This window comes from Eptatretus burgeri, chromosome 3 (genome assembly GCF_056783735.1).
Source record: "Eptatretus burgeri isolate ZD-2024b chromosome 3, Ebu_testis_v1, whole genome shotgun sequence".
In the NCBI taxonomy this organism is placed as follows: Eukaryota; Metazoa; Chordata; class Myxini; order Myxiniformes; family Myxinidae; genus Eptatretus; species Eptatretus burgeri.
This window is the reverse complement of record NC_140963.1, coordinates 22,306,798-22,328,923: the sequence shown is the minus strand read 5'-3', so window position 1 is coordinate 22,328,923 and position 22,126 is coordinate 22,306,798. Positions and strand designations below refer to the sequence as shown.

The 22,126-nt window shown below is 49.6% G+C and overlaps 1 protein-coding gene across 14 annotated transcripts in view; it reads right to left on the bottom strand.

Annotated features, from left to right (window-relative positions):
- LOC147029528 (uncharacterized) overlaps nt 1-22,126 on the bottom strand; it is a 195,320-nt gene that overhangs the window by 21,989 nt on the left and 151,205 nt on the right. For 13 of the 14 annotated variants that reach the window (XM_085872647.1, XM_085872638.1, XM_085872637.1 and 10 more), the window contains 3 exons: nt 6,556-6,687; nt 1,375-1,547; nt 1,007-1,075 (listed from right to left, as the gene is read on the bottom strand). In XM_085872647.1, coding sequence (XP_085728773.1) covers nt 1,007-1,075; nt 1,375-1,547; nt 6,556-6,687 — 374 coding nt within the window. The remainder of the gene's footprint in view (nt 1-1,006; nt 1,076-1,374; nt 1,548-6,555; nt 6,688-22,126) is intronic. The other variant, XM_085872636.1, reaches the window with a different exon arrangement.

Below are 22,126 nucleotides of genomic sequence, written 5' to 3'. Positions count from 1 at the left end.
GGAGAGAGGGAGTCATGCATCCATGATATCCCCTAATGTTTCCACGAGTCAGTAAACACACACCTTGCCACGTGTATAAGGGAAATTAGCAAGCCGTAATAAAACAAATGTTTCAAAACATCGACTTTATTTGCATTTGTAGTACTCGAGTACCTGTGCCTGACGCAATTTTCTCATCCCCACTCCCCCCAGTGAAACCGAGTCGACGGCCTGATGGATTTATTGAATGTGGTGGTGATGCAGCGTAGGCATGATGGGCCAAGGCCTCCTCCCGCCTCAAAGTTGCTCGTTAAGATTTATTGGTCTCGCATCGATGTGGTCACAAACTTCATCACGACCAACAGACATCCGGTTTTGCAGCAGAATCACGTCTTCACTTTGGACAACGTAAAGACGGAACGTCAGCGTTTTCGGTGAAGTTCATACAGGAGGGAACAGCAATGGTAAAATCCAACAATGGACGCCGTTTCTGTATTCACCGACAAAGACAGACGTTCTCCTGCCTGGCGGACATCTGATCACAGTAACGCGCTTGCAAGTTTTTGTACCTGGCTAACTTCTACAAAAATACCTCATGTAAACGACCGTGGGAGTAATTCACGATCACATGGTCACGATGCGTTGACATTGCACCCCATCTGGATGAAATGGTTTAAGAAACGAATCAGAATATCAGAAACCTACGTAAGGGTCGTTACAAAAATACGGATTTCCATCCACATATGGAAGAGTTTCACCCATGCAAACCGCAATGAAGATTCTTGGTTACGTTTTCTCCATGTACTTTTGACACCATGGACAGGACAGGACCAGAAGCCACTCCACAGTTCATTTCTGTCATAAACCTTACTTGTCGGTTGTTCATTTATTGTGGTGTAAACTCGCAATTAAACACAAAATTATGCAATTTCAATGGAAATTCACGGAAGTTAAAACATTCCTTGCACTTTTATTCATACTCCATTAAAAGATTTAACCACAAGTGTGACGAGGAACAAAAACTCACCTTCCCAACTGGTTTATCCTTTACGGTTGATTTAACGTCAGCCGAGGCCCCATCGCCAGTCTCTTGCAACTGACAAACAGCAAGAATTTGTCATAGTCAAAACTCAATGCAGTATTTCATAACCACAATGTATAATGGATTAGCATGTGCCACTGAAAATACACATTACACAGAATTCTTTACATACATGTCATTATGTTTCGGTTCACGTGAAAGGTCGACATCGAATAAGGGAACAGAGAGGGAGGGGTAGGGATGGCGGCAGTGAAAATGAAGGCACCAATGTAAAGCACTTCCTGTTTCAACTGATTGGATGGTGGGGTGAAATGCAACAAACAGAGCGTGGATGGTTAAATTGGTGATCATACTGTGTTTGTCTTCATGCTGCCAGTCGGACATCTAACATTGTTGGACACCTTAGCTTTGGGCCGAGCGGAACTTGCACCTATGGGAGCCTGGGTCCCAGCCTTGCTATCTGCTGGCAAGGATGGAACCTTCTTCAGCAATGTGGGCTCATATTTCCGAACTCGAGTTCCAGAAGCTGCATGGGATGAACCAGACAGCATAAAAAAAATAAAAATAAAACTTTTTAGAATACACCTCAAATTCAAATCTTTGTACATACATACTACACGTCAGGAAAATAACGAAATTATGATTACAGATATAATTCTAAAATCTCAAAAATATATCAAATACAAAATTGTCCCAAAAATCAAAACGAGCAGAGCTCCACCACCACTCCTTCCAGTGAGTTTGCAACAAGGATGCATCTGCTAAAAGGTATGCATAAACATAACTACAATTGGCTCTTTCATAGATCTATTCCTTGCAATTGTTCATTTATTGAGCAGAAACAGCTATGCTGAAAACATGACAACATTTTTAAAGGATAGTACAAATGATACTAACTCAAACGCACGCACACACGCATGCACATAGAGCTGTTTTTAATACGCTGTCTCCATAACACCAAAATATCAGATTACAAGGAGGAAATAGATTGCTCATTGATCGTACAATTTCTTTGAACAAGTTGATCGATTTTTAAAAGTAGCGAATTGATCTCCAATTTTATATGTAACATGATAAAGGTGGTTTAAATTTTTTTTCAAAATATAAATAACAAAACACAACTCTAATGCATTATCATGGTGGGAATGCTGCAACGTAGGGGTGGAGATGTTCGGATCAAGAATAAAACACCAGTTAAGCCAAGAAGTGCTTTTGATGAGACTCGAGAAGCAATTAAGCTGCATTTGTTGAGCTGGAATTGTTTATAAAAACAAAAAATTATCCTCGTTCTCCATAATTGTGCGATAACAGCCATTCCATGCACACGAGCAAATATTAAAACTTGCAATAAGAGACAACATGCAACGATGTTGGAGACTCTCCAACACCGGAACACTGTGGTGCAGTGATTAATTCAACATGTGACATTGTTAAGAAATTATCTCCAGTCTCTACTTAAAAATAAATGAATAAAAAAGTATGTGCAACAAAAATTATTTTCCATTATAAAATTTCATTATAAAATTTCAACGAAAATTAAAGAAATTATAAAATGAAGAAAAAAAATTGCAAAGCGACATTCTCTGAAAGAATTTTTTTTTTTTAAACCCAGCGTTTTTACAGCCATTTTTCCCTGCTGAGCAGGGGTTAGCTTTTTGCGAGCTCCATGCAATCATGGTTCCCTTCTTGAGGCAATTGTGTTTTTATGGCCAGATACCCTTCCTGACACCAACCCTGGTCACCTCTAAAGACACACAGGGACATGGTACACCTATTATAACCGGGGCATACATCGAGACCAGTACACTGGCACTCATTTTGCCGACCTCGGAAGGATGACAGGCTGAGTCAACCCCTGGTGTTAATTCAGTGGCCAGCAGGGCTCGAACTCAGGACCCGAGGATCCCAAGCCACCACCCTAACCACTAAGCCAACACCAGGCTATCTCTGAAATAAATTGTACAATTTTAAATTTAAAAACACTCCAGAAATGATTGGCTGGAATGTTTGCCGATTTGATGAGCAATTAAAACGTTAATCCGCTCACTGGCACATGCAAAATGATCAAATCAATAATGAACATGTGCTCACCAATTACATTTGATCCATCCCTTTCAATCCTAATCAGATGTATCCATCCATCTGCACCAAGTCATCCAAAATGCCTCCCATAAAGTCAAGCAAGCAGTTCAGGGCAGCTTTTAAATTGGACGTTAAGTTTGCCGAGAAATGGAGGCAATATGGCTGCGCCCAGGAAATACGGTGTCAGCGCGAAATGTGTTTGGGACCGACGTAAAGCGAAGGATACGTTGCTGACAACCAAGGTGGTCAATCATTTCTGCAAAACTCAGTGGACAAACTTTGAGTGTTTATATATATATATTACAATAAGTGTCAGATGTTAATGTTTAAGAAGGAGCTGTGAACGATGACAAAATGTGACGTGTTATGAGCCAGTACTGACAACGATTCTGTTGCTTGTTTTAATACTGTACCTCCATATGAAGACATACATGTTAAAAAAAAATACATATATATATATATATATATATATATATATATATATATATATATATATATATATATAAAAACATCCCTAAATTGTCCGAAAGGTGGTCCAACAAGGTATCTATATTATGAAGCAGGAGCGTCTGTCCATCTCTCCATCCCTGAAATACTCTCTCAGTTTTGGGGCTGGCCGCATCAAACCTTCTGTGGAGCATTTTGGGGTCCCAGCAGATGTCCTAAGGTGGGTGGGAGGTTTCATAAATACCTCAAAACAATTGTGATTTCGATTTTCCACCCCAATGACCCCGCTTTTATCCATTCTGAGGTGGGTGGGAGGTTTCATAAATTTCTCAATGCAATTATGATTTTAATTTTCGATCCGTACGAAGTGTTTTTTTGTCCACACTTTCTCGCTGGCAGATTCATCTGTATTCGTTGTCGCATGAGAACAGTGTCCATATTCATTAACCGCACGAGTGTTTGTATTTTGTTACATTAATGGTATAGTGTTAATTTGTGATTGGAATGATGCTGTTTGGAATAAAAAAAATATAGAGATTGAATTTAAAGTAAATAAGGAAATTATGTGAGGGTTTCCACTGGTGACATTCGCGGCGGATTTAGCATGTGCAAGATTCGCCAACGAAATCATAGAAATATTATCCACCTCACTTCTGTTGGGGTCACCTGCAGTAAGTTTTTTGCCCAAGTCCTTCACGAACCGGCTGTCCATGCCTGACGTACGACTGAAGGTGTCAAAGAAATGTGGAATTTACTTGTTCATGGTTTGGCATTTGCCGTTTCTGCATCGTCCGTTTGCTTTTAGGCTCCCTCCCATTCAAAGCATGGGTACTAAACAAGTTTCAAATAACATGCACAAAACAGGTCATTCATATTCACAACCCTGGAAGTCCCGGAGGCAGTGATGCGTTGAGCGTCAGGGATGAATTAACACCTCCATTCTGACAGTTTTGCTCACTACAGCTGTTGATCTAGCTTTGTCTTTACTCCAAATCAACTTATCTACAAATGAAGGAAAGAAAAATGGGGAAATTAACCAATACGACTTGTACTCCACATCGACTTGTTGGCAGAAAATTACAACAATACTTTAGCTTGGAATGCATGTGGAGCAAAAATAATTTTAAACAATCTTATCTCATTCTATGCAGATGGGATTATAAAGGCAGTGACAAAAACCCTTTTAGCAGATTTTCACACTTGCAGTTCAGAAAAGTCAAATTTTGGGACGTCACACCACCTCCCGAGAGAATGACCAATCATTTTGTCATATTGACAACAGCCTGGCCTTGTCAACTCAGCAGTTGTACAAGTCCAAATAAAAATTATCCAATCATGTGCTGCCTTGGCCAGATCTATTTGTCAATTGCCTGGGATCCCAATATGCAAGCAGAACCAAAATTAGGCAGGCGGCTTTAGCAGAAAACGACAAACTCATAAAGACCAAAGCTTCATCCAAGGAGGACCACTTTGGTCCCAACTATGGTTAAATGTATAAGATTTACAGCAAATTTAAAACAGGCTTTAGCTGTAGAGCCTCCAATTCTTGGATGACAATCACACAAGATAATTGTTGAAACATCCTGAAGACAAGAATGTGGACACAACATGGCAAGTAGTTCACGTGACAAGGTGAAACGATGACAGAAAATGTGCAAAGCATTTCAGATTCACAAATTAATTTTTAAAAAGCAGAATTCTCAATTCAATTACAGAGTGGCATCTTTTTTTTCTTTTTTTTTGGCCACTGCTAGTTATATTTCCTTGATGCCGTGTCAATAATGTTGCAAATGCAAAATCCAAATTCGAAATTAATCTTAAATGCCACCGAATTGGAATGGAGGTTATGTTTTCACCCCTGTGTGTTTATTTGTGAGCACAATATCTCAAAAGGTTATGGGCAGATTCAGACTAAACTTGGTGTACAAGTTGGGTGTGTGACTAGGACAAATTGAGTTGATTTGGGTGAAGATCTGGATCTGGATAAGAGAATTTAAAGTTTTTTTTGAACGATTCTTCACCATTGAGAGATGCTATATGGCATGATATTTCAAAAACTTCTGGACAGATGATGACGTTCTGGACAAAAAAACGTGGTGGATGAGTTGGGAAGGTGACAAGAAAGAACAAGCCGATTAGATTTTGGTTCAGGTCCGGATCCAGATCCGGCCTATCAGTGGGAAACGTAAACTGTCCAACCCGGTGGGGGTATGCGCTACCGAGTGCCATTCCAGTTGCAAGTGCAAAGCAAGTTGGATAAAAAGCAGGGTGGAAGAAAAATAAAATAAAAACTTTCGGGGGAGGGGCAACTCACGCTCAACTGTTTGGTATATATAAAAATTAAGTTAAAAAAAAACACCAAATCCATGTCCTGACATTTAAAGGCAATTAATGACAGCCCACTTAATTATTTTTAATCAATTTAACCTTGTACACAGTCGAGGCTTGCGGAAGAGTTACGATATGACAGAATACGGAGGGGTGGGGGACTTTGATGCTTTTCTCCATTAAATTGTTTTCTCATTCAACCTTCCTCCTCCCACCCTTTACTTCACACCTTTCATTTGAAAAGATAATATACACATGGCTGATTACAAAAACCTGCATATTAAATTGGGAGGTTTGAATATGAAAGTGTGTGAGCAGGTAAAAATAAACCAACTTAAAACCAGAGTGGTTTTAAGCCACCCAATGCTCGCCTGTTTATCCATTTATCATTTTTAAAAGACTAGTCCAATAATATTTTTTATAAAGCATTGCAGTGAAGTCTGATGCAAATAATTTTAAAGCAATATATGTATTTGTATATTGTAATCAGTAAAAAAAATAGTGTGGTAGATAAAAACATTAGAAAGGAAATAACTTGCACCAAAAACTTTAACATTTGCACGCTCACACTGACGCTCATGCCGGGGGGTATCGCTATAGCTCTCTGTTCTTCGAACAGGCGAGCTAAAAATGAGGGAGAATATGCATAAATCTATCCAATGTACTGGAAGACTTACCCAAACCAACCCGAGGAGGTGAACAGGTTGTGCTGGGTTTTGACGTGTGAGCCACACCCGATCGTTGAGAGCTCGCTGCAGGAAGTGGAACAGGGGCTTTCTCAGAAGATGGTCTAACCTTGGAACGGGCTCCTGAAAAAGGCCAAAAAGGTGTCAAAAAGAATATCAATTAAATAGTCCGACAGGGTAAGCAAATATTACTTCAAATATGGCTTGTGAAAGCATTATCAAAAGAGTCCCACCTCACCTCACCAAAAAGGTGTGGTGATGAGAATTTGGATTGCTTTTGCTTTTGATAAAAATGGACATGCAAGCTGGCATAAAGAAGCCAACCAATGGAAAATTTCAGCTTCCAAAGTAATCCCATCTTTGCGGCACAATGACAATCACTCGCTTCAAACAATAATGCATTTCTGCTCTTACAACTAGAAGAATGAACACTTCACACTCAGAAGTTTCAAAAACTAGAAACAACCCCGTCTCCCCAAAATAAACAATAATTCAACGAGAAAGCATTTCAAAATGCAAAGCCCAACTGTTCGCTTTGAACTCAAACTTGACAAATAAAAGGTTAAAAAAAGGTCCCAATATGAAACGTACACATCCACTTTCGTACACTCAACATCACGTCCGAATGGATGTTCGTTTTAAGTTTATGTACCAACCCACCCTCCCCAAGTAAACTCCCTTAGACCCAGATTTTTTAAAACACCGTGAACAAATTTTGGTACATCATGGGTGATGAAGGCTGTGGTCAAGTTTCATCGAAATTGTGTGTGTGTAGTTCCGGAGAAGAAAGCAAATACATGTTTTAGGGGCACCCTCCCCTTCCAGATATCCTCAAAACCTGATTTTATTTACGTCGTGAAGAAACTTTGGTACATCATGGGCGATGAAGGTTGTGGTCAAGTTTCATCGAAATTGTGTGTGTAGTTTCAAAGAAGTTGCAAGTGTTTATGGACGGACTGACAACATGCCATCCCGTAAGCTCCAAAGAACTACGCGTCATGTGAGCTGAAAGCTAGAACTGCGAGCAGCGATGATCAGCATGCAGCCAGATCGAGACTTTTGGTGCTGTTGATACATATCAAGTTGTATTTTGACTTCAACTCCGTACGTTTTATTGCCATGGGTACTCAATTGTGTTAAAAGTTTCATATCAATCAGCTCAGCAGTTTCAGAGAAGAAGTTTAAAAAAAAGTTTTTTGTCAAATCCAATAATGGCCACCAAACTGTTTCACCAATCAGAACCATTTCTCAATATGCATTATATCATGAGCTATCAATGAAGTTTGAGCATTCTCGGTATGATGGTTACAGAGAAAGGGATTACGAAAAATATGATGGAAAAATAATATTGTTACGGATCTGGAAACCATATGCATTCAAACATACAGATGTCCCAAAGGTCAGTTATTCCGTTAAGTACATGTGAGACAGGTCCCTTCCTTTTGTCTTGTGGGAGAATCAAAGGTGTGCGTTGCGATGTTCTTTTAGGTAGGTTATTACATCCAACGAACCATCCAATAAACCATCTCAGACCATCCAACAAACAAACTGACAACACCACTGAACAAGCGCTTCACTCGCCCAACCGGCAACTCGCTGTCCGAGGCAGAATCTCTGGCAGGTCCTTCTCGGCTTCCACAAAATTTGTAACTTCTTTTTGACGAGTATGGGCACGCGTGGAGTGGGGGCGGGGTTTTTCCCGGCATAGCCGAAATCCCGCCAAGAAAAGGCGGACCCATGGGAGCCCCATCCAATCAGGGCAGACAGTGACGTCTGTTCCACCGAGCCCCCGCCCCGTTCTGGGAGGTCCATAAAAGTTACGACACCATCCTCAGCGGAGAGTTCTTGGGGGGGGGGGGTCATTCGTCGTTGTGTTGGTTCTGAGTAAGTCTCTTGGAGGAGGAATGAGAGTTCTTTTGGAGGAGCAAGTTGGTTGGTGTGTGTTCCCCGTTTTGCTGGCGTTCGTGGAGTTTTCCTGGGTCCCGTCCACGACCCTGGTCTCCGCCCAGGGAATCCGACGGCCCCGCTCAGTTTCCTCCATGGGCACGAGCCCCACGCGTGTGATTGGGCCGAACCACACGACCAATAGCAGGTGCTGCACCACGGAGCACATGCCATTCAACGTGCAGGTACCCACGTGAACTGCGACCCCCAGCTCGTCTCTCCCTCTCTGGCTGCGGGGACCTTTCAATAAATCGTCTGCGTGTGTGTCTGAGTGTGTGGGCCCATATTGAAAGTGGAACTGTTAAGCGTTTTCCATCATTGTAAATTCTTGCTTGCATATCCACGATAAGTCTTGCCCTGTGTCTTTTTTATTTGTGAATAAAACAATTGTAGAAATGTTCCAAGTTCGCTTCCGTCCTTTCTTGCATTGGTCCAGCATGGTTTGGATCTGAGTTTCGCCGGGTTTATATACCCGGTAATCGGTTCATCCTAGCCGGCACGGCTTTGGCAGTTCCGCTCGACTGCACCTGAACCGGAGTTGGTAGTCGGAACTCTACCGCAGTCAGTAGAGTGACCCGGTTTGAGCAAGACGTGCCGAGGGCATGGTTCCCCGGTAGTCAAAATCGCATAGTTATTTAGGTAAATTGGTTCGAGACAAAAAGACCCAACGCTACGCGGTAGAGATATTGGCGTCCACGGTCGGTTCAGTGACCCGCCAACTGAGTTGCGTCCAGCGACCCGCCGTCCATGGCCGGTTATCCGAGAGCGACGGCCTACAATTTCGGGGAGTCTGCTGAAGTCGACGTAACTTTCCCCACCAAGTGGTCATTCTCGACACCGACCCCCGGCCCGCAACAATAGTGTTACGGCTGTGGAAATTTGCACAACACCAGAAAGGTCCTCAGATCAGTTATGCCGGTAAGTTTATGTGCAGATAGTTCCCCACCGCTGTTTAGAGGGTATTATTCGTGTTCACCGGGCTGCGACGCTTTGAGATAGCTGTTTTTCTTTTCTCTAACATCATTTTGGACCAATCATCCCCCAACAACCAAATCGCCACCACCAACATCATTCCCAAACAACTACAACTCAAACACCACCACCTTCGCCTCTTAACCACCACAACTCCACCCGCAAACATCGCTTCGCCGCCATTCTCAAACGACGCCCACAACAACCAAATCGCCACCACCAACATCGTTCCGAAACAACCACAACTAAACCACCACCACCACCTTCACCTCTTTACCCTTCACTACCATCAACGCCACCCCGCAAACATCGCTTCACCTCCATCCCAGAGGTGACAACGCCATCTTCACGCTGTCAGGACGAGCGCTCCGATGATTTCTACCACGTCCGCTTTGCCGGGGTCGAAGCCGCGCTGGCAGGCAAAGCTTCGGTGAATTACACACATCGGCGCGGCCGGGACGAAGCCGCGCTGTCGAGGTGAAGCCTCGGTGAATTACACACATCAGCTCGGCGGGGTCGAGGCGAAGCCTTGGTGAATTACACACATCGGCTCGGCCGGGACGAAGTCGCGCTGTTGAGGAGAAACCTCGGTGAATTACACACATCGGCTCGGCCAGGACGAAGTCACGCTGTCGAAGCGAAGCTTCGGTTAATTACACACATCGGCTCGGCCGGGATGAAGCCGAGCTATCGAGGTGAAGCCTCGGTGAATTACACACATTGGCTCTGCCGGGGTCAGGGATCACGCTGTCGAGCGAGTGTTTTGGTGATTTCTACCACATCCGCTTTGCCGGGGTCAGGGGTCACGCTGTCGAGCGAGTGTTTTGGTGATTTCTACCACGTCCGCTTTGCCGGGGTTGGAGGTCAAGGGTCAGGGGTCGATGCTCGCTTCCCCGGCCCTATAAAAGGGTGAGCAGAACGGAGCTCCGTGTCAGAGAGTCGGTCGGCGCCAGTCGGTTTTACGGAGCTCGAGGCAGTGTCGAGAGAAGTGTCGGTGGGTCGGCGCCAGGAGAGTTTGCCGGAGCCAAGGCGGTCCGGGGTGCTCGCTCAAGCGTCAACTCGCTAAGAGAGCGTCAACTCGCTAAAAGAGATTCGACGTGCTGAGAGAGCACCAGCAATTCCCCCCACACCGAGCATCCGCGCTGAGAGAGCGCCGGCAACCCCGTCCGTTCCGTGGTGCCTGCTGTGCGGCGCGAGCCTGCGCATCCGAGTGGAGAACGCAGGGAGAGCTCACCGACCAAGCCAGGTGCCCGAGGACAGGTGTGGCCACGCCAGGCCGTGGGGGAGTAGACGTCGCGACCTGCCCACCGTCGCGCCACGAGGGCGCGGGTAAGACCCTTCGGTCTCGTGGGCCTGACCGTTCATCCAGACTCCACGTCACATTCAGTCCACCACCCTTGTCTTTGGGGGTGGCTTTTCTTTGCTTTTTTTGTATAAATGCATGTGGTGGCACTGTCTAGTAAAGTAGACTTGTTTAAGTGACTGTGTGTGCGAATAAAACCCTTCATTCGGTGGTAATTCTTTTATTTGCTTGCTTTGACTGTACATACGTGCATGGTTCATTGTGTTGGCTGTATATACGTGTGGTTTTGAATAAATGTGCCTGTTGAACTGTTCCCCGTTCGTTGCGTCCATTTCCCTTTTGAAAGTGCCATCTTGCATCACGGAAGAAATTGGTAGAGGGGTGTAAGCACCCGGTAAACAGAATCACATCAGTCGAGGTCGGCGATTACACCGCTCGGTTATCACTGTAGCACGGAACGGACCGCTTAAGCGGTTTGTGTCCTCGGCCGACCTGTGGCGAGGTACGATCGCCCGGTCGACTACTCATGCAGGATCTAAGTTAGGTCGAATTTGGCGAGCAACCCTATCCTGCGCAGGTGGGCAATTGGCACGATTGTGGTGAGGATAAACCCCCACCCATGACTGGCTCCTGGCGGTAGTTCCAGGAGGGTCAACACTGAATTGTCCGTCCGGTGGGCAACGTGGTTGCGATTGGAGTTACGCAATCGCTCGCACGCCAGGCGGGCCAGAATTCGCAACTATATATATATATATATATATATATATATATATATATATATATATATATATATATATATATATATATATATATATATATATATATATATATATATATATATATATATATATATATATATATATATATATTGTTGTGGTTACCAAATTCGCAAACCACCATTCAGGTCCCTTAGGTGAGGTATCTCGGTAAGTACATGTGTAGTTAGGCCCAAACCCGTTGTCTAGTGGGAATACATGTCATTTATGCGTGCTGCGACTCTTCAGGATAGCCGTTTTTCTTTTGCTATCTTTATTTTGGACCAACCGCCATGATTACCACCACAACCACAACATCAACCACCAACCACAACGCCGCTTCACCACAACCGCCACGACCTTCCCGTCACACCTCGCAACCGTCGCATCGCCACCGTTCTTGCCCCGCTGTGGGTACCGGTGTTGGACTCGTGCAGGGCGCGCGCCGAACAGCGTGTACAAAATCACGGATTTTGTGCTTCAAAAACGGATCAAAAACGACACACGCCCACTTTTTGCCGTCCAATCGGTGAGCGAGGGGCGGGTGGCCCGCCCCCAGGGCGATCGATATATGCAAATTTATGGATCAAAAAGCCTTCACGCCCACTTTTTCTCGGGCCAATGGGGAGCGAGGTGAAAGGTCGAAGGGAGGGGGTCAAAGATGAGAGGGCGAAGCTACGGGGCTGATAAAAGGACCGTGTTCGTCAGTCCAGGGAGTCCAGAGGCGGAGAGTAGGAGAGTAGGAGAGTCGGAAACAGAGAGTCAAGACTTCACGGGCGGTGGAGTTGGCAAGAAGGAGCTGGTCTTCGTGTGCGTTGGAGTCGGAACGGAGGGGACGGAGCTGTGGAAAGGCAGCGACACCAGACGAGGGGGTGCTCGCGTCGGGAGCTGCACCCCAGGGAGGCCGACAGCGCGACCTGGCCGAGGTGGAGACGCTCGTCGCGGGATAATAAAAATCCTCTATACCCCGAGCATCAGCAACCCCCTCCTGTTTCCCCCCGCGCTGAGATAGTGCGACCAAGGGGGCCCCTTTCCCACCCCCTACCAGACACTGTCCGCGAGGCCCGCGTAGTTGAGGCGCCATCGCCGCTCCGCGTCTCATCACCAGACGGGTAGGCGCGACCCGGTCTCGGCCTCAGGCCCGCCTCATCCTTGAGGGTATTCTTTTCCTTGGTTTTGGGTATGTGTTGTCGGCGCCGTCTGTGAAGTAGAATTGTATAAGTGTTGCCGTGTGCTCGGTAGTCGGTATTAGCTCTGCATTGTGTTTTCGCTTTTACATTTGCTTTTTGTGTAAATTACATTGTGTCTTTTCTGTGTGCATTTGGTGGAATTGTATATGTGTGCTCCCGTGTGCCGCGAATAAATGTGCTTTGTGTTGAACTGTTTCCCGCTTCGCTTCGTCTTTTCCTCTATTGAATCCCCATCTTGCTTCACGTAAAGGGTTGGTAGTGGGCTGAATACGCCCGATAATTAATCGAACCGTCGAGGTCGACGATAACACCGCTCGGTTATTCTGATAGTACGGAACGGGTCGCTTAAGTGGCCCGTGTCCGAAGTCGAAATGCGGCGAGGTGCGATCGCCCGGTCTACCCTCCGCGTGGGTACTTAGGTAGGTCGAATTTGGCGAGCAACCCTATCCCACGCGGGGGCTGATTGGCTCGATCGCGGTGAGACCGAAAGGTCCACCCGTGACTGGTTCCCGGCGTTAGTCCGAGAGGGTCACGACTGGATTGTCCGTCCGGTGGGCGACGTGCCGCGATTCGAGTTACGTGGCCGTCAGCACGCCGGCGGGCGCGAATACCGCAACACTGGTGTCAGGAGTGGGATACAAATTCATCGCCCTCCTCGCGGCACTGGTATTGGAGAGCGGGACAACAGGCTCTCCTGTCTCCAGCGAAATTCACGGGAATCGGTCCAGGGGTGAGAGAAGCGACCCCCGATTCCCTCCAAATTACGAGCGAGCAAATTAACCCTTCACGAGAAGCAAGATGGCGTCTCAAGGCGAGCGGGAGCCGGGGGTATTAGAAATGGATGTAGAATGTGTAGAATCCATGGTCCAGGATGGAATCCCCGAGCAGGAAATGTTGATTGTGCAGGAACACGGACTCGCCCAACTGAACCCAGAGCCCGAAATGGGTGCGGCAGCGGCCGCGGTGTATGACACCTCCCCCCTCCACCAAAACCCTTCCCCAAACCTTGCCGAAACGGCTCAGCTGAGTGCATCCGACATGGCCCAGCTATGCGCCATGCTGGCGGCAATGAACGAAAAGATGAATGCGAAAATGATCGAAAAAATGGATGCGAATATGAAAAACGAAATGAAAGGCATGAACGAAAAGATGGATGCGAATACACAAAAAATGGATGAAAAGATGGATACAAATACAAATGAAGTGAAAACGACGATGGATGCGAATACACAGCAAATGAGGGAAGAGATGAAAGAGCTGCGGGGTGAGACGCAGAACATGGGAATGAGCCTAAAAGGAAGCTTGGAAGAACTAAAAAACGAAATGAAAAAGGAAGTCGACACGATACGAGCGGAGGTGACCGGGTTAAAAGAGAAAGTAAAAGGAGTGGGAGTCGCAATGGAAGAAAGTAAACAAGAGAGGGTAAACGAAATAAAGACGGTGGTGGGAAAAATAGACAAAGTAGGAAAAGGATTGGGAGAAGTAAAACAGGGACAAGACCAAATAAAGGAGGAAATAGGGAGGAACACGACGGCGATAGAGGAATTAAAAAGAGAACAAGGGAAAATAAAGGAGGGATTGGGAGCCGTGAAGGAGGACTGTGAGAAAAGACATCGGGAAATGACAGACAAAGTTGAAAACCTGCGAAAGGAGGTAAAAGCGGAGACACAGAAAGGATTAAAAAAGGTGACGGAGGAATGTAGAAAGAGACATGAGGAGGTAATTAATGAAATGGAGCGGAAAGCCGGAGAAAAGACAGAGGAACTGGGGGAACAGATAGGAAAAAACCGGGCGAGACAGAAGAGCAGTTTAGGACAACGAGGGAGGAAATATCCAAGACAAATAAGATGGTGACACAGGTACAAGGGGAGGTGGAGCAAATAAGAGAAAAAGTCGGGGAACTGTCGTTAGGAACGATAGGGGAGGAAATAAATGGGGTAATAAAGGGAAAAATGGAGGAAATGGAGAAGAGACTGGCGGATAGGGTGGAGGCCCGGTGTGAGAAGCAGGGTGGCCTCCTTCGGGAACAGGGGGAGAGGATATACTCCCTCGAGGCGGATCGTGCCCAGGTGGGGCCGGTGTCACAAGGCGGAGCAGGAGGCTTGCCCGATGCGGGGGTGAGCATGCCAAGCTTGGGGAGGGTAGAGACCGCGGGGTCTTTTGGCCTAATAGGGGTACCCAGAATGACTGTTCCAGGGGGTGTGCGGAGTGTGAGTCCAATGACTTGGGAGAGTAAGCGGGACGACACGGGGCACGGACAGACGCAGACAAGGGTGGTGGAGCCCCCGGGCAAATGGCTCGGACCCTGCGGGAGTGAGGCACCGTTGGGACTGGGGAGGTACACTCCTCCCGGAGTCCCTAGGGAACGGGAGGAGACCTCGAAAGAACCGAGGGTGCCGCTACCCCCGTACGATGGCAAGACGGACTTGAGGGCATATATGGCCCAGTTCCAGTGTGTTGCCAGAGGCAATGGCTGGAACGAGGTGCAGGGTGTGGCACAACTCACAGCGGCCCTGCGTGGCGTGGCTTTGGAAGTCCTGACCACGGTACCCAGTGAGGGGGCGACCCTGGAGGATCTCCATTCGGCCCTAAAAACCGATTTGGCATGGACCAGCAGAGCGAGCTTGTTAAAGCTCAGCTCAACGGGCGCAAACGACGTCCCCAGGAATCGCTGGGAGAATTGGCACATGACATTCGCCGCTTGGTGGGGATCGCGCACACCAACATGCCACCGGAGTACCGGGAGGAGATTGCCCTGGACCATTTCCTTCGAGCAATAGGGGGCACCGATGTCGGAGCATTGCTCACCGTATGGCGCCCGGACAACCTCCAGAAGGCGGCTGATACTGCTGCCTGCTGGGAGGCAGCCAGAACGCCATTGGGAGGGGCTGGGCGCCACGCGGTGGCAGTCCGACAGGTGGACCCCGTGCACGACAGTGCGCTGGGAGCCGGGGCAACCCTGGGCGACCAAGCGCGAATGGAAAGGATGGTGCAGGGCATGTTCGACCGCCGGTTCGGGAGACCTGTGGAGAGGCGGTCGGGCCCGGGAAGGGCGGGAGATGGGCCATCGGGGGTACCCCAATTCGGAATGGAGGGGGGTATAATTCGGCGTACTGGAGGCAAACACCTTACCAGAAGAGGTGTTATAATTGTGGCGCAGGGGACCACCTGCAGCGGAGGTGCAACGCCCCGCGCAGGGAAAGGCCCCCGCGAAGAGAAGAGCCACGGCCCCCTAGACCACCAACTCCGCCCCGGGTCAATAGGGATAGCCAGGCCCAACCATCACCCCCCCACCAGTCCCCGGGAAACTAAGAAGTGCCGAACATGTAGGGCCGTGTTCGGCAGACTCAGACGGAGAAGAGCCCTCAGAACTGCGACAGGTCATCAGTTGTAGCCAAATTGGCAAAGGTAGCTTAACAATTCGGTGCAAGATTGCCGACGTAGGGGTAGACGCCGTGGTGGACACAGGAGCAAGCGCCACGATCATCAGCCCTGTGGTCCTTGATTCGAGTGTAGACGGTTGGGATGAGATCCACCGTCTGCAAAACCATAGTTTGCAGCTAGCTACCGGGGCAACGGCCCCTATCATAGGACGTGGTTTCGTGTCGTTTAAATTGGGCACTGTGAAAACCAAGATAGAGGTTTGGGTGGCAGAGGTGTACGACCCATGTCTAATAGGGTTGGATGTGCTGACGGCCGGTGGTTGTAAGATCGACTTGGGCCGGGGGGTCATGCAGTTGGGTGGTGAAGAGTTGCTGTTAGGAGGCGTGAGCACGGATGAGAGGGTGGAGCTGGAGGCTCCTGACTCCGTGGTCATTCCCCCGGGTGCCGAGGCGGTGGTCCCAGCCCGGTGGCGAGCACCCCCAACGTGGCAGGGCCCCTGCGGCCTCGCGGAACTACCGGCAGGGCCGTCAACCCCGGGCTTAGTCGTGGGCCGCACCCTGGTAAGTACCGACGGGCCAGTAGTGCCCGTACGGGTGATAAATGTTAGCACGGAACCACGCACTATCAGGAAGGGCACGAAGGTGGCAGATTGCATCCCAGTAAAAGAGGTCGCAGAGCTGAGGGACGATAACGTCGAGCCGGACCGGCCCCAGAAGGAGTCTCCAGACTCGATTAGGAATTGGCCCGGTCCCATTCGTGAGATGGTAAATCGGAGTAGTGTAGATTTGGAGGAGGCCCAGCGGGAGGCCTTATACAAGCTGGTCGACCGACACATCGGGATCTTCTCCTTGTCACCCGAGGATATTGGACGTACGGGCCTGGTGCAACATCAGATCCACACCAATGGGGCCCGGCCTGTCCGTCAGCCTGCTCGAAGGCTCCCATGGAGCAAAAGAGAGGAGGCTGATGAACAGGTTGAGAAGATGCTCAATGCAGGTGTCATCGAGCCCTCGGGAAGTCCTTGGATGTCACCAGTTGTGCTGGTTAAAAAGAAGGATGGGACCACGCGTTTCTGTGTGGACTATCGCCAGCTGAACAACGTGACACTCAAAGACTCCTATCCCCTGCCTAGAATTGACGATACCCTCGACGCCGTTGCAGGCTCTAAATGGTTCTCAACTCTGGACCTCAAGAGTGGGTATTGGCAGGTGGAGATGGATAAGACTGGGAAGGAGAAAATGGCATTTTCCACAGGGAAGGGACTGTATCAGTTCACTGTGATGCCGTTCGGCTTGTGTAACGCCCCCGCCACCTTTGAGAGACTGATGGAGCGTGTACTCGGCGGCATGCCGTGGCAGTCATGCCTGGTGTATCTGGATGACGTCCTGGTACACGCTAAAACATTCACCCAGGAGATAGCCAATTTGGACCAGGTGTTTGGGCACCTCAGGCAGGCAGGGCTGAAATTGAGCCCAGAGAAATGCACTTTGTTCGCGACAGAGGTGGCCTATCTCGGACACGTGATAGGCCGCGAGGGGGTGAAGACCGACCCCGGAAAAATTACAGCGGTAGAGGAGTGGCCCGTACCTACAACTGTCAAACAGGTGCGGGGCTTTTGGGACTTTGCTCCTACTACCGGCGTTTCGTGGCAAACTTTGCGGAGATAGCCAGGCCCCTTCACCGGTTGACGGAGAAGGGGTTGAGATTTAATTGGACGGAGGAGTGCCAGGAGGCCTTCCTCAAATTAAAGGGGTGTTTGACATCCGCACCTGTTTTAGCGTACCCCACCGATGACGGGATGTATACCCTGGACACGGATGCAAGCCAGGAAGGATTGGGAGCAGTCTTGTCCCAGACACAGGGGGGCGTGGAAAGAGTGATCACGTATTACAGTCGGGCCATGAGTAGGCCCGAACGAAATTATTGCGTAACTCGCAAGGAACTATTGGCTATGCTGTCTGCCGTGGGCCATTTCCACCCGTACTTGTACGGGAGGAAATTTTTGGTTCGAACTGACCATTCCTCCTTGCAATGGCTCTTACGGTTCAAGGAACCGGAAGGCCAATTGCAAGGTGGTTGGAAAAATTGCAGCAGTACGATTTCAGTGTGGTCCATAGAGCCGGTAAGGCTCATGGGAATGCCGATGCGCTCTCTCGACGCCCCTGTCTGAGGGAAAACTGCAAATATTGTACGAGACATGAGGAGAGGGACCAATTGGCAGACGCCTCCCCGAAACTCCCAGTCCGTGCGGCCCGGGTGGTAGGCCCAACTTTTCCACTAACCGCGGGAGAGGAATTTGGTGGATTGGCATGGAGCACGGCCCAGCGGGAAGACCCGGTGCTAGGGCCAGTGTACAAATGGGTCCAGGAAAACAGGAGGCCCAGTGGGGAGGAAATCGCCCCATTCGGGGCGCGAACAAAGGCATACTGGGCTCAGTGGAGGACCCTAGAAATGAGGGACAACATCTTGTATCGCAAGTGGGTGGAGATTCCTTCTGAACAAACTTCTTGGCTGGTGATAGTCCCTGATGGGTTTAAGACCCAAATTTTGAAACAGGTGCACGGTACCCGCGCCGGCGGCCATTTGGGCAGGACCAAAACAAAATCTCGGGCCCGCCGGCGGTTCTATTGGGTTAACATGGGGCGCGATGTACAGGACTGGTGTCGAGCATGCGACGCCTGTACTGCAAAAAGGGACCGCCACAGAGGATGAGGGCCCCACTCCAACTACATCAGGTTGGGGCTCCCCTGGAGCGAGTGGCCATGGACATTTTGGGACCACTGCCCCCCACTCGCCAGGGTAATAAGTACGTCCTCGTAATTATGGACTATTTCACCAAATGGCCAGAAGCCTTTGCCCTTCCCAGCCAGGAAGCAGGGGTTGTGGCCAAGGCCTTCGTAGAAGGATTTACATGCCGGTATGGGATTCCGCAGGAGCTGCACACGGACCAGGGACGAAATTTTGAGAGTGAATTACTAAAAGAGGTGTGCAGGCTCCTGGAAATTCGAAAAACACGGACAACGTCCCTGAGACCACAGTCTGATGGCATGGTGGAGAGGTTCAACAGGACCCTGGTCCAACAGTTGGCCCTCTTCACCGCCACTAACCAGGAGGACTGGGACGAACACCTTCCGTACCTCCTGATGGCCTATCGCGCGTCCCAGCACGGGTCTACCGCATGTAGTCCGGCGCTGTTGATGTATGGACGGGAGCTGAGAAGCCCCGTCGATTTATTGTGCGGTCCGACGCCTGAGCGGCTTGATAGGCCCCCGGGGGAGGGCTAAGCCCGTCGGTTGGAGGAGGGCTTGAAGAAGGTCCACGCCTTCGCACGACACCAGCTCCAACAGGCGGGCATAAAAATGAAGCGCAGGTACGACCACCGGAGCCAGGTGAGCAAATACCCACCGGGGGCAAAGATTTGGTTCTTTAACCCCCGGCGAAGGAAGGGCAGATGCCCGAAGCTCACCTCACCTTGGCAGGGCCCGGGGGTTGTCCTGGCGCAAGTCAGTGACGTGGTCCTAAAAATTAAAATGGGACCACGAGCCCTCCCTCGGATCGTCCACGCGGACCGCCTGAGGCCTTACAAGGGCGACCTTACGCCCTCATGGATATGTCTTGCCGGAGGAGTCGGTGCTGGAACAGCCGCTCCCGCAGAGGCGCAGGGCTCTCAGAGTCTTGCAACGAGTTCACGAGCCCAGTAGGAAGGGAGGAAATTCCCCCCCTGGGAAATTGATTAATGGGATTATTTGGAGACAGTGACTGACAGTGAGTGTGTAGAGGGGACGTAGTTTAGCTACGTAGTGTTAAAAGGAACGTGCTGTAGTTTAAGGGACGACGTGGGAGCACGAGTTAGTTAGGGGATGCAGTTAGAAGGATGGCAGAGTTCAGTGGTGTGTGTGTTGAAGAGTTGGTGAGTTGTGAGGCATGTACATGGTGAGTGAGTGAGGCCAGCGGGTCTGTGTGAGTGGAGCGAATGGGGAATGCATGGTGCGATGAGTGATTGGGGGGGGGAGTGACTCCCGCCCAAGGGACCCCGGGGTCAGTATAAAGTGAGTTAGGGGGTTAGTCAAATTGAAAAATGGAGGTCGTTTTGTTGTTGGTGGGAAAGTAGGCTCGAGACCCATTTGGAGGGGTGCAGGAGCCCTGTTGATGGGCTTGGGAGCGTGGCTGCGAAAGGTGAGTATCGCTGAGTGGGTACCCCGGGCACCAGGCTAGTCGGCCGCGGTAGGCCATGGGCCCATGGGGGGCCGGGATAGCGTAGTGGGCACGGGTGCGCCTGCTTGGTGCGGGGGCCCGGGGCGCCATTAGCCGCGTGGGCATGGGTGACCCTCGGAAAGGGGCCCGGGAAGCCAGCCTGACACGTGTGCGTTTCAGGGGAGGTGCCATGGGGGGCACTCCCCGGTGTTAGGGAGCTGGTAGGCTCGGAGGCAGTGTAGTGCCCGGGGGTGCCATAGCGGGAGAATCGGCAGAGGGTCGTGCCTGCCAAAGGGAGCCACGTGTCCCAGCCAGGAGACCGTGTGAGGGCACGGAGAGAAAATTGGGGGGCGAGGCCCGAAATTGTGAGGACACCAACACAGGCGACGGGAATCTGGGTTGTTAGAACCAATAGTTTAAGCGAGAGGCGCTTGTTGAAAGCCCCGGGGTAGTTTAACTGTTAAATGGTTTGGGTAGATTAGGAGATGTACCCCTCCGCACCATCCATCCCCTCGCTGTCGTTGTGGGCCGCTGGACCCACTTGGTGTTAAGATCGCCGAACTCTGGGGAGGCCATTCTGAGGCTTTGTTGGGCCTCGACACAGGACGCTAGCTCTCCCTTATTCCCCTCCGGGAAGGGAACGTAGGGGTTGGGAGTAGGCTAGGTGACAGGATAGGTTAGCCGAACAAGGACGATAAAGGGGGTTAGGGGACGATTTATAGTGGGGGAGTAAAAATAAAAACAACAAAAAAATAAGTTGGGGCTAAATTGGGGTTTGACAAATTAAGGGAGTGGATATGTACAGTGACAGGCAAAGGCGATAGGTTGGGAGGGAGACAGGTAGGTAGGTCCGAGCCGCCTTCCGAGTGGCCAGCACCACCGCACCCCCTCCACCAACCTCCACTGAACGGCAAAGGCTGGCCAGCTTCATCGGCTGGCTGTTTTTCTTCAAGGCCTGTGCCGGCCAACTTCATCGGCAGCTGTTGTGTTGCTGCAAGGCCTGTGCCGGCCAGTTCATCTGCTGGCTGTTTTTCTGCAAGGCCTGTGCCGGCCAGTTCATCTGCCGGCTGTGTTTGCCTGCAGCGGCCTTCTTCTGCGGGCTGTGTTTGCCTGCTCACCTTTGCCATGCCATGCCCACTGCCCATGTTCACCAGCCCCGTTCAATTTTTGCTTTGCCCCCCTGTTCATTGCCATGTGCGCCAGGATCAAGGCAACAGTTTGCAAGCTGCAAGAACTGCCCTGTTGGCAGCTACAACACGGGCCTGCAGTGGCGGCCCGTGCACAGTGTTGTGTCCATCCATCCATCCGTTGTGCTCATTGCGTGTGCCACTTGAGCTGGCACGGAGACTGCGTTTGTGCAGCCCATGCACCGTTGTGGTTCACTGCGTTCAGTTCAAAAGGGAAGGCCTTGGACTGCGTGTGAGCAGCCAGCCACGTTCCCTGTCACCTTCATTGTTTGAGCCAGAGACTGCATGTGGGCAGCCTGGCTCCCTGCTAACTGCTTTTCTTTTGCAGAGTTCAGTGATCCTGGGCCATGGTTTCGTGTAAAATTTGTAAGTTAAGGTTAAGATGTACTGTAAATATGAGTGTGCCCCCGGCATGTATGTCTTAGCGCCGGCAATTTTATTTAAGTCGTCCGTGTGAGTGAGTTTGTTTAGATAGTTACGCAGCCCTCAGGTTATTTATTTTGGGGACACGAATACCATGAATGTCGCACTCAGGGATCCGTAGGTAAAATGTACTAGGGGAAAACTACACATGATGGCACACGAAAATTTGACGACTCGGGACGAGTCTGTAAAAAGGGGAGGGGGTAGTGT